The sequence below is a fragment of the Tachysurus fulvidraco genome, chromosome 4, assembly GCF_022655615.1.
Source record: "Tachysurus fulvidraco isolate hzauxx_2018 chromosome 4, HZAU_PFXX_2.0, whole genome shotgun sequence".
Classification (NCBI taxonomy): domain Eukaryota; kingdom Metazoa; phylum Chordata; class Actinopteri; order Siluriformes; family Bagridae; genus Tachysurus; species Tachysurus fulvidraco.
This window is the reverse complement of record NC_062521.1, coordinates 22,257,633-22,269,260: the sequence shown is the minus strand read 5'-3', so window position 1 is coordinate 22,269,260 and position 11,628 is coordinate 22,257,633. Positions and strand designations below refer to the sequence as shown.

Genomic DNA, 11,628 nt, shown 5'->3' with positions numbered 1-11,628 from the left:
TTAAAAGAGTATTATGGTTTAAGCGAAACAACACACTCCAGACCATGATGTGTGATGCGACACAAACACCACCTACCAGGAGTACCTACCAACTACCTATTCACTCCTACTAATCTCATTAACTTTATTTTTTTTATTATTATTTATTTTTTTATTATATTTATTTATATTTATTTTTTATTATTTATAACTAAATTGACTTCTATGGTTAATGCAACATATAAATAGACTTCACACTAACATATGCATATAACTGTGAGATGATTTACAGTGAGAATTGTCATTTCAAAAAAATAAAAAACATTCTTCAGTGATACTCAAGAATAAGAGACGAGTTGTATAAAACAGGCAGCGCTGTTGATGTAAATTGATACTATATAAATATATAGTAAATAAATAGTAAATAGATGCCTCTATCTGCATAATAGCAATAGTTGTATTGTGTTCTCTATGGACCATGCTTCTTATGCTTAGGAAAGTTGTGAGTTCGATCCAGGGTCCACTAAGCTGCCACTGTTTGGCCCCTGGGCAAGGCCCTCAGTTGCTCAGTTGTATAAAAATGAAATAACTTAAGTCGCTCTGGAAAAGGGCGTCTGCCAAATGCTGGAAATGTAATTGTAAAAATATGAACACATGCACTGCAGTTTGATAGATGATGCACAAAATGATGCACAAAAAAATAGAATAAAAAAAAACAGTGTTTTAACAAGGATAACAGCATAAGCATTAATAAGAAGTTTAACAGAGGATTGTTTTGCTTATATAATAATATATAAGCTGCTGTAATAATGCACATATAAACTTTTAAAAGTGGGATGTGTTGTTCATTAATAAATTTCAATTCTCCAGTTCTTCAAGCTCAGCTCATAGCACACAAACATCTCACGTTCAAAATACAGCCTAATATATTCTTCTTCTTCTTCTTCTAATAATAATAATAATAATAATAATAATAATAATAATAATAATAACAATAATAATAATAACAAAACAACAACAACAACAATAATAATAATAATAATAATAATAATAATAATAATAATAATAATAATAATAATAATAATAAACTTGTCTTTTAAAATGAACTATTTAAGCGGTCGATCATGGATTAGTAATCTAGTTTTAGTTGACTTGAAATAGGGCCCTAGGTAGTACAGATGACTGTTGAATGTGAACACATCCCTAACATTTCGGTGTTACACTGTTTTAGTCCCCCATTCGCCCAGTCTAACCTCGCGAACACTGCATTGGGACTCGTTTTCTTTTTTCTAGCTGTGTTTTGATATATCCGTGTGCTTAGTTGTGCATTATAGCATAGAGAAAGGGCAGTATAAGTAGTCTATTATTAATAAACGTACCATTTGAGTCAACATTATAGGGCGCATTATTTTGGTTAGCTAACTGTTCTCGATGTTTACGTCAGCTAAGCTAGCTGTCTATGCTACTAGCAGTTGCTGCTTAATAACGTTTAATAGGATTGGCTAAATCGAAAGCATTTTTAAAAGCAAACATAAGACATATGAACGAGTCAAAAATACAAAAGCAGGAGATTTAAATCGATGCTTTCAAACGCTTGACTGATTCAACCTAAACAAACAGCAGCACGTCTTATTTATCTACATCAGCTCCAGCTACTCATTAACCCTGAAGATGTCTGAAATCATCCTCACGTTTCAGACCCAGCTGTCCGGAGTTATGGAGACAGTCTTTAAAGCTGCTATATTTGAAATCACCAGGTTGGTAGAGGACAGTTTCCTGGAGGAAGTGTCTAGGAGCCGTGAGCAGGTGGAATCTCTGAAGAAGAAACTGCAGTGGTCTGAAAGCAAAGGCAGAAGAAGATGTGCTGAATGTGGCAATAACAAACTGTCTGGTGAAGAAAGACGAGATAAATCAACACCAGCACAAACAGGTACATTTACAGAGGGAATATTTTCATGTATTTTCAGGAGCTGCATCATGGGTCTGGTTCTGGTGCCGAGCTGTTAGTTGTTGATGTATTTGTGGTGCTCCTGTGAGAAGATAGTTGTTACGGATCCAGATCCTTTCACGGGAATACCGAGCACCATTTGGGAATACGTCGTGTTCTGAGTGAAGACTGTTGCCTTTTTCGATTCCTCTATAAAAAAAAGAGTTCTATGTTAACTTCCAAAGAATCTGAACCTCCTTTGTTTTTGTGTGTGTCACCGTGACCAAATTTATTACGATTGCTATGAAATCTATATATTTCATCTATCAATCTGTAGGTGTGGAAAACGCTCGGATTCTTAAACAGGAGAGAATTACGGAGGAGAGCTGGAGAAGCTGTGGAGTTGAGAAAGCAGTAGAACTTTCCGGAATGGTGGAATCAGAGACTGAATCCAGGCCAATTAACGCTGCAGAGGTGAGCAGTACGCAGTTTATTTTCTAATGGCAAAACATTAACTAACAGTACGCTTTGTATCCCGTATTTCTGATTTTAAATTCTGTTTGTAGTCATGATTCTGGGAGATTTCAAAAAACTGTTTGTGTCTTGTTGCTCTTTGTGTATGTGCTCAATGCAGCCTGTGGTTCAAGAGAAAGAAAAGATGGACTGCATGCTTAAATCTGAAGCTGTTCACTCTGCCCCTGCTTCTCAGATACAAGAGGAATGGAAACTGAGTGGTGAAGGTAAAGATTAAGATCTGTTTATATGTATTCGTGTAATAATACACCAACGGGAAAGTAAAGTCGCACCAATGTACTGAGAATTACATGAGAACAATCATAGTGGATTCAGTGAGACAGATCAGACTGTCTCAGATCAGAATGACTTGCTAGTATCATGCATATTAACTAACTTCGTACTGATTGCTATCTAGCTAAGTAAAGATGTCTCAACCACACAAAATATGGACCACAGATAGAAATATGCGATATGTAAATAGGAGTACGCATATGTATTTTTGTTTTCTTAATTTAAAATTCAGCTTCCTTGCTAACACAAAATTGGCCTTTCTAATAAAAGCTAGCATGGACAAGCAGCTTTAATCATGTACATGTTAAAGGTTTGCGATAAAAAGAGATATGTAGGATATATAACTAGTTAGATTGTTGCTAAAACATAGATTTGTGTCAAACTAGGACATGGACATGGCTAGTTTCAGTTCAGTACTCAGGAGTTTTGTGTGTTATATACACTATTGACTTAATTGGGCTATATTGTCTAGAGCAGTGTAGAGCAATGCAGAAATGGTGGTGGTTATGTGTTAAAATGATTCTCAATATAAAAACTGAACTTTATAGGTCATAGCATGATAATGAGATCGTTTCCTCGTCGGGTCAATTTCAGCACTTTTGTGGCCTCATCGGTATGGAAACTCCATATTTTCACCATGCACCTTTAATTTTATTACCATGTGTGTCTTTCAGTAGCAGAAGGCTCTGACAACTCTGCTCATAGTAAGACCTACAGTGAGCAGGAGTTACAGCAGATTCAGAATGACTGGAGCTCTGGGTTGGATCAAGCCCCTGAACCTGAAACAGACATGGAACATATCCAGGGTCTGCTCTACAGAAGTCGCTACAACATGGAAGACTTGGGAAGCTACAGCAACCAGGAGCTGGATTTGGGAGGGATGAACGGACTAACAGATCCTCCTCAGAGAGCTGGAGAGGTTTTGGGATTCGGGGTGCTAGCAGGTTCATTGCAGACTGACCTGGGTACATCTGAGGAATGCAGAAGACAGCTGAAAAATAAACAAGGAAACAAAGGCTCTCCATCGTTACACAACACTTCAGATACTGGCAACATGGGCTGTTTGCTTATTAACGAGGATGGCTACTTGCAGGATGTAAGCGGACTCTCTCAAGCTCAAGGTGCACCACCCGGAGACTCACAAGGACACCAGATCTACAACAGAGATGCGGTTAATGACAATACTGATTGCTTTTACAGTGGAGAGGCTTTTAGCCAGCCTCTAGAGCTGAATAACGGACCTGCAGGAATGTTGGCAGAGAACAGAGAGGACCGGGAGCATGCTTGCACTCAGTGTATGATCAGTTTCCCAGACCAGGTTTCTCTGAAAGCGCACATGAATGGTCATCGACATCGCAACATCACCACGTCCTATCTCTGCAACCAGTGTGGGAAGAAGTTCCCTCAAGCCTGCAATCTGAAGGTTCACCAGCGCGTCCACCAGAGAGAGGGTCTGCACCTGTGCAGCCACTGTGGGAAAGGCTACACATCCTTCAGTGACCTGCGGCGGCATCGGTGCAGCCAGGCTGGAGACAAACCCTACAGCTGCTCGCTGTGTGGGAACAAGTTCAGCCGTCTGTGGAACCTTAAGCTGCACCGGCGCATCCACACACAGGAGAAACCACACCGCTGCAGCATGTGTGACAAGAGCTTCACCCGGGCCGACATCCTGAAGGTCCACCAGCGCACCCACACCGGAGAGAGACCGTATTCCTGCAGGGTCTGTGGACTCACCTTTAAACGCCTCGACCATCTCCGATCACACCAACGCAAACACGGAGCCAATCTAAATAACCAACAGAACTAGCCATCTGTGGAAGAACAACACCTATACAGTGTGGCTTGTTTTTTTTTTTAATTGTTGTCTACATCTCAGTGAAATTTGTAAAGCAGGAAGAAGCAGGTTAGTGTATTAAAATGAGCAGGTTAGTGTATTGATCGAGCAGACTGTTAGAAAGCAGATACAATGCACTATGGACTACACATAGTCTTATTTATTACAGTCTTATTGATAATGGAGTTTATCATAATTTTATTTGTTCCAGAAATATTTACTGCAGGTTTAACAGGTTTTAAAATGATTATGGTGTTGTTGTTTTTTTGTGAATACTAAAGTTAGATGTGAATAGGCTTTTACAGGGCATAGAACAAGATGTATTAGAAACTGCCAGCAAGAAAAAAAAACGAGAAAAAAAAACAAACACAGAACAAGAGCGAACTCACTGGCCAAGTTGCTACACTGCGTGTGAAGCGCATTAAGTTTAAACATCAAGCGAGAACCCCAAGACAGAAAATGTTTTGTCCCAGGCGGCTATTCAAGTGATCAGTCCACCTCGCTATTTTTTTTTTAAACTGTAATAGTGAGATGGGATCCAAAACACGATGTTCACGTATCTTTGTCTAGAGTCGTTTCATTCATTTGTGTTTGTTCAAATGTTGTAGATAGTGATGTGTTTCTTATAAATCTTACCATAAAACATACAAACAGTTTGACGTTATATCTCTTTTTTCTTTTTACAAATACATCTAAACGCACCATTTGCCTTTTGTTGGAAAACTATGTAGACGTTAGTGTTTGTGTGTAAATTATGCATTTGTTTAGCAATGTTGTACTGCCAAAGTGTATCAAATAACAACGGATCGAGAACTTTGTAACTGAAATGTAAATTTTGAAAATATTAGCGAGAACCTTTAGAATTCTCAAGTTTTGTGAAATATGATTAAATATGCATACACAACCCTTTCAGCAAGCCGAGGACATGAAATTGTTATTTGTGCTTGGAAATGAATCCAGTTTGCCCTGTAGAAGCTTATAAGAGACTAGTTCTTGTGTTATTCTTAACTTTAGAAGCACAAAACACCAGTAAATTAATTGTAATTTTTTTTTAACGGCCCTGACTAATATTTTTGAAAAGGAAGTTTTCTTCATGGTTTATGTTAAAATGTATTGTTTAATACTGCCGTGCCTCTGTAATTACTTTGTTTTGCAAACTGAGACTTCGTCTCGTATTTAATACTGTTTTAATAATGAATGTTTCACTGAGTCATATTTACACAGTTACTTTTTTCTGATGTCTATTATGATGTCTGTTAAATATATGCAGATTTTTGGTTTTTAAGGACAACGTTTGTATCGGTTTCCCCTGGAGAGTCATGGGGCAACGACTCACTGGTACGTATAAATAAAAAAAATAAGAAAAAGTAAAGCTGATTGACAGGGATGTCACTGTGGGGAAAGTGAGTGTAAGCACTCTAGATTAAAACTTTTCAAGAGATGGGAAGGAAGCTCACAGACGCTAGAGTTGCTCAGGGTTCTGATGTTGATGTTCAGTGTGTACTTAACAAAAGTGAATATATGAATGATTATTAAAACATAATGCACATCTTTATTGATGATTTTTCTGAAAAATGAATCCGTGGTGATGAAAATACAAAGAATTTTATCAAGTGTTGTATAATTATTAATTGTAGAAGTGTTAGAATGTGCCAGGTTATTAAGTGCACATACCTACATCCAGTTTATGGGACGGTCGCTACACATAACATCGCACTTCTTTCTACTACTAATTCGTTCAAATTAGGAACTTCATTTCAGGATTATGTACAAACAGATACAAAACAGATTTTTAAGAAAGCAACTTGTAGAAATGATTTGTAGTAGAAGGAAAAACATCCCCATGCTAGTTCACTAGGCCAGGGACTAAGAATACCATCAGCAAAAAAAAAATCCTGTTGGGAAGTAAACATCGTATGAAAAGAAAACATACAAAACAAGATTTAAAACAAAATCCAGATTAATTACCTGATTAACAGAACCGGCAAAGGGGGAGCTTGGTGGCATAGTGGTTAGCATGTTTGCCTCACACCTCCAGGGTCGGGGTTCCCGCCTCCGCCTTGTGTGGAGTTTGCATGTTCTCCCCGTGCCTTGGGGGTTTCCTCCGGGTACTCCGATTTCCTCCCCCGGTCCAAAGACATGCATGGTAGGTTGATTGGCATGTCTGGAAAATTGTCCGGAGTGTGTGTGCCCTGCGATGGGTTGGCACTCCGTCCAGGGTGTATCCTTCCTTGATGCCCGATGACGCCTGACATAGGCACAGGCTCCCCGTGACCCGAGGTAGTTCGGATAAGCGGTAGAAAATGAGTGAGAGAACCGGCAAATAGATTGGAATTACAACTTAAGTCTTATGCAATGTAAATGTAAACTTAAGTCTTCCTTTGCAAAGCTAGAGTAAGTTCACACAGACTCTGATGTACCAAACCAGTGAAATGGGAGAGGAAGATTCTTCCTTTTCATCTTTAGTAACTGCCAGTGTCAGGGTCAAGGTGGTTTTAATATGGTAGAAAAGACTATTGGTCAGAGATGGGGGTTGATCAGATTGATCAGAAGGTCAGGGGTTCGAGCCCTTGCGACACCAAGCTGTCATTGTTGTGCTCTGACCCTAAAAAGCTGGGATGTGTGAAGAGAATAATTTCAGTTATTTGTAACGTATACATTACACAAATTCACATACATACTCTTCTTCATACATACATGCTCCGAACCTTAACTCTAAAGACACCACTACTGTATTTTTTTATTTTTTTTTGGCAAGCTTGTATTTCCCGCAACGCGTTTCACGTGAGCAATGTCCATGCGGGCTACTGTACAACGCGTGACGTCACGGAGGATAACAAGGTTTCCTTTTCAGACCGTTGCGTCCAACCGTTTCTATTAGTTAATAAGTCCGCGTAAATTCAACCGTGTTTACGGTCATATACGAGCTGTGTTTCTAAAAAGGGCCCCGGAGAAGCGACCCTGCTGTTCAGGAAGCGTGGGTCACTAAGACGAGCAGCAGAGCACCGTTAGCATGAGTACTGAGTTAGCTGTGGAAGCTAGTTAGGCTAGGAGCTAATGAAACACACAAGGTGTCAAAGCCGAGGATGTAAGAGTCGACTCCGCGCGATTCAGTGCAACACTTGACTTTACAGCAATACGAGGAGTGTGAGTGTGTGAGAGTGAGTGTGAGTTTGTGTGTGTGTGTGTGTGTCAGGTGTCACTGTCACTGGGACGCAGCAGGATGTCAGATTCACTCCTCCTGACGTTTCAGACTCAGCTCTCCGGGGTGATGGAGACCGTCCTGAGATCAGCTATATGTGAAATCACCAGGCTGGTCGAGGGAAGCTTTTTAGAGGAAATCGGTCGCGGGAAACAAGAGGCAGAAGTTTTGAGACGAAGACTGCAAATCGTGGAAACAAAACTCGGTGAGAGAGAAAGAGTTAAACGAGTAAGATGTACAGACTGCGGAAGAACCGGACTGTCGAAGAAGGACACGGGTGTGAGAGACCCCAGGAGGCACAGGGATGGTCAGTGAACCACCTGATCTCCATGGTTACTGTATTTATTATAGATGATATGAATTTTTCTATCTGAGTGGTCAGAAGATGTTGATTTATTGTCTATAAAAGCATGTCTTACTTCTTAATAGATAAGAAGTTAAGTAGTAGTAGCAGAACCTATTGAAATAATTCTGTAAGTATTGAATATATAACATTTTTGTTATATGGTTTATATATTCCTATGTCTTATTACTTCCAGAAGTAAGGAAGTGCATTTTTTTTTGTTTATAGTTGCTCTAATGTCTGTTTCACATCAGGCCACTTTTCATCACCTTGCATTGGATTTTTTTTTTCTGCACACCTCATAGTGTTTATTAATAACATATAATGTATGTGTGTGTGTGTGTGTGTGTATATATATATATATACTGTATACACATAAATTATTCTACATGTAGAATGTATAGCTGAATGATGTACAGCTCTTTGTTATTTTAGGTGTGGAGTTGATTTGCGTTACAAAGCAGGAGGGTGTGTCTGATGCAGGCAGGAGAGTCTGTGAGAAGGGAAGCGGAACACTAGGGCAAGAGGCAACATCAACCATCCCTGACCCTGAACTTAAGGTGAGAGTGATTCTTATTCCAATGCAACTGCACCTGCTGCCACTTTTAGTATTTAAATCACTAACATAAAATGTACACCTGCTCATTTATGAAACACAATGCTTGACTGACAGGAGTGGAACCTGATGTGGTCTTCTGCTGTTCCGTGTCATGTGCATTCTGAGATGCTTTTCTGCGCACCATGGTTATAAAGAGTGATTTTATCACTTTTTAGTTGCTATATAATTTCTGGCAGTTTGAACCATTCTCTGCTCTCTCTTATCAACAAGGCATTTTCACATACAGTACTGTCACTCACTCAGTGTTACTTTGTGTGAACTCTACAGACGGTTGTATGTGAAAATTCCAGGACATCAGCAGTTTATGAAATACTCAAACCGACACTTCTGGCACCAGCAACCATACCATGATGAAAGTCACAGAGATCACGCTTTTTTTCTTCATTCTGACGTTCGATGTGTACATTAACTGAAGCTCTTGAACCGTACCTGTATGATATTATGCACTGTGCAACTGCCACATGATTGACTGACTGTATAACTGCATCAATGATCATTGATTCAATGTTCCTAATAAAGTGGATGGTGAGCGTCAGACTCTGATGTAGTTAATTTAACAGTATTTGTAACTGTGGTGATTGTTATGACAGAACATTTTTCCATTAATGATCAAATTGTTTAATACTTTCATTTCATCATTTGAGATCATCCTCTTATAAAATGTGAAGCTGTCAGTAGCTAATGTGATATAAACATAGCAAAACATGCATTAGACAGAAGATAAAGAGACTTTGCAAAACAAACCAGAAATTCATTTGCACTTTCTACATTTGCAACATTTACTAAACATTTATTCATTTTGACTTCTTGACTTGTTTTTACAATCAGGACTGTTATGATGGACAGTTTTGCTCTCTGAAACTCAAACTTACGTAAAAAGTAAATAACTCGTTTTCGTCAGACAAAAAAGAAGTAAAAGTACAACTCAATCATGTACTATTATACACTTTTAGTTATCTAAATAATCTTCTGTAAAATCAGCTTTTTTTTTTTCTTTTCTTTTTTTTTTAAGATTTGGTTCTAAAAGTATGGATATATAAGACAGAATCTTTTCTTGATTTCCAGACTCAAGTGGATGAAGCAATAGTTGGAGATTTGATGAAGGAGGAGGTTGCCGATATCTACCCACACTGTCCCACCACAGCAGATCACATTGTCTCCCAGAGCCACAATGCTGGGGAAATATCAGGCATCCACACATCACAGCCTGAACACTGGCTCCCGCAGGGAGACAAGTTACCCAGCACCAGTGCTGGGAATCAGGATTCATTGAAACAAAGAGCACAAGCTAAAAAGCCAGACTCTAAAATGGAGCATCTGATACAGACAGCTCATCTGCAGTCGGAGCTTACGGGGCCTGCTTCATCCTCAGTGTCCCCTACTGTGAACCAGCAGGCAGGCACTCCAGAATCAATGGCCACCATTAAACAGGAAGTTGTAGTGGTGCTTCCCCCAGAATGGGAAGAGCTGGACAGAGCGAGGACAGGGACCACGTCCACAGCAAGCAGAGTGAGTCAGGTACGTGAAGAGCTCCAGCACAGAGATACTCTTCCTACAGGAACTTTAGAGGAAAGACATATGGTCTATCCAGGAACTTGTGGTAAAGAAAGCCAGTCGTCTCAGGTCACACAGCAACTCAGGATGCTGGTTAAAAAACAGCCCAAACCTGCTGAAAATGTCAATGTGCTGGCATCAAGTTCCCCCACTATAAATGTTTCCAGGGTACATTCGCTACACAAGAGTCCCCCTCTGCCAAAACCTTCTCAGGCACTTCCACAACTCCAGCGCTCCTACACAGACGAGAGAGCCGTCACTGCCTTGCAGACTGGAAGAAATATCCCACAGGTGGTCGGCATCAGAACTCACGGCCACGTGGGTCACCATTTGGTGAGGACGCCGCACATCTGCTCACAATGTGGGAAGGGTTTCTCTCACCTCTGCCACTTGAGAGCTCACCAACAGATCCACACAGGAGAGAGACAGTTCTGCTGCACGCTGTGTGGACGCAGCTTTACCAAACTCAGCAACCTGAAGGCACATCGCAGGGTCCACACAGGAGAAAGACCCTACATCTGCATGGATTGTGGAAAACGGTTCACACAGAAATGCAATTTGAAAAGACACCAGAGGATTCACTCTGCTCACATGTGACAACTGGTATAGAGCTTCTCATCTGCCTGACTCTGCTCGCTAAAGGGGCTTTGTGTTTACAGTGTGTAACTATTCTGTTGTGCAGCTGTCTCTTGTTTTGTATATGGGTGTGTGGATCATTTCTCCATCTCTTTTTTAGATATATAAGCAATATTGTGCTCAAGACCATGCATAGGTGTAGTCTTTTTTCCATAGTCATACAATGTCATAAAGTGGCACCACTATGAATTATGAATAAAGGACTTTTTCATAGTTTGCTTATCCTTGTGAGTTTTGCTATTCAAGATTAGAAACCAGTACAGCAAGCAGTTTTAACAAATCCACATTTAAAAGTATTCTTTCTTTCGATACACAAATCTTGTTTTGCATTTATTCAAATTAAGAATTTTCTTTTGATTTCCATTCTGTACTTTTTCCAGTATACTTTATTTCTCACTGCTGTATTGAGAAACAGTCATCCAAAAATAGCTAACCAACAGTCATTCAGTAGTCAGAAACCTGTAAGGTCTTCCAACATTGTATTGGGTTCTAATGACTAGAAGGGAATAAAACACCAGGAGACAGCCAGAGAGTCATGGATTAACTTCACACACTGGTCTCTTGAGGATTTGTGGCAAATAGAGGCACCTCAACCATTTTGTAAAGTTTGTTATAATTTAAAAAGCCTTGAGAAAGATGCTGTCAATGGTGTGTGGCACCGTAATGGCTATGGCATAATGACTTCGGTTTGCTAGTTCTTTGTGCTGCATTGTCCAGTTAACACCAT

At 39.7% G+C, this 11,628-nt stretch overlaps 1 protein-coding gene across 1 annotated transcript; it reads left to right on the top strand.

The window, feature by feature from the left end:
• The first annotated feature begins 1,216 nt into the window (after positions 1-1,216).
• si:ch73-109d9.2 (uncharacterized protein LOC565042 homolog) lies at positions 1,217-11,114 on the top strand. The gene is made up of 8 exons (XM_047812137.1): positions 1,217-1,909; positions 2,244-2,380; positions 2,541-2,646; positions 3,388-4,519; positions 4,604-4,616; positions 7,699-8,056; positions 8,528-8,652; positions 9,777-11,114. Exons 1-8 carry the CDS (start codon positions 1,651-1,653, stop codon positions 10,860-10,862), a joined length of 3,216 nt encoding a protein of 1,071 aa, XP_047668093.1. The 5' UTR covers positions 1,217-1,650; the 3' UTR covers positions 10,863-11,114.
• Positions 11,115-11,628: the final 514 nt, after the last annotated feature.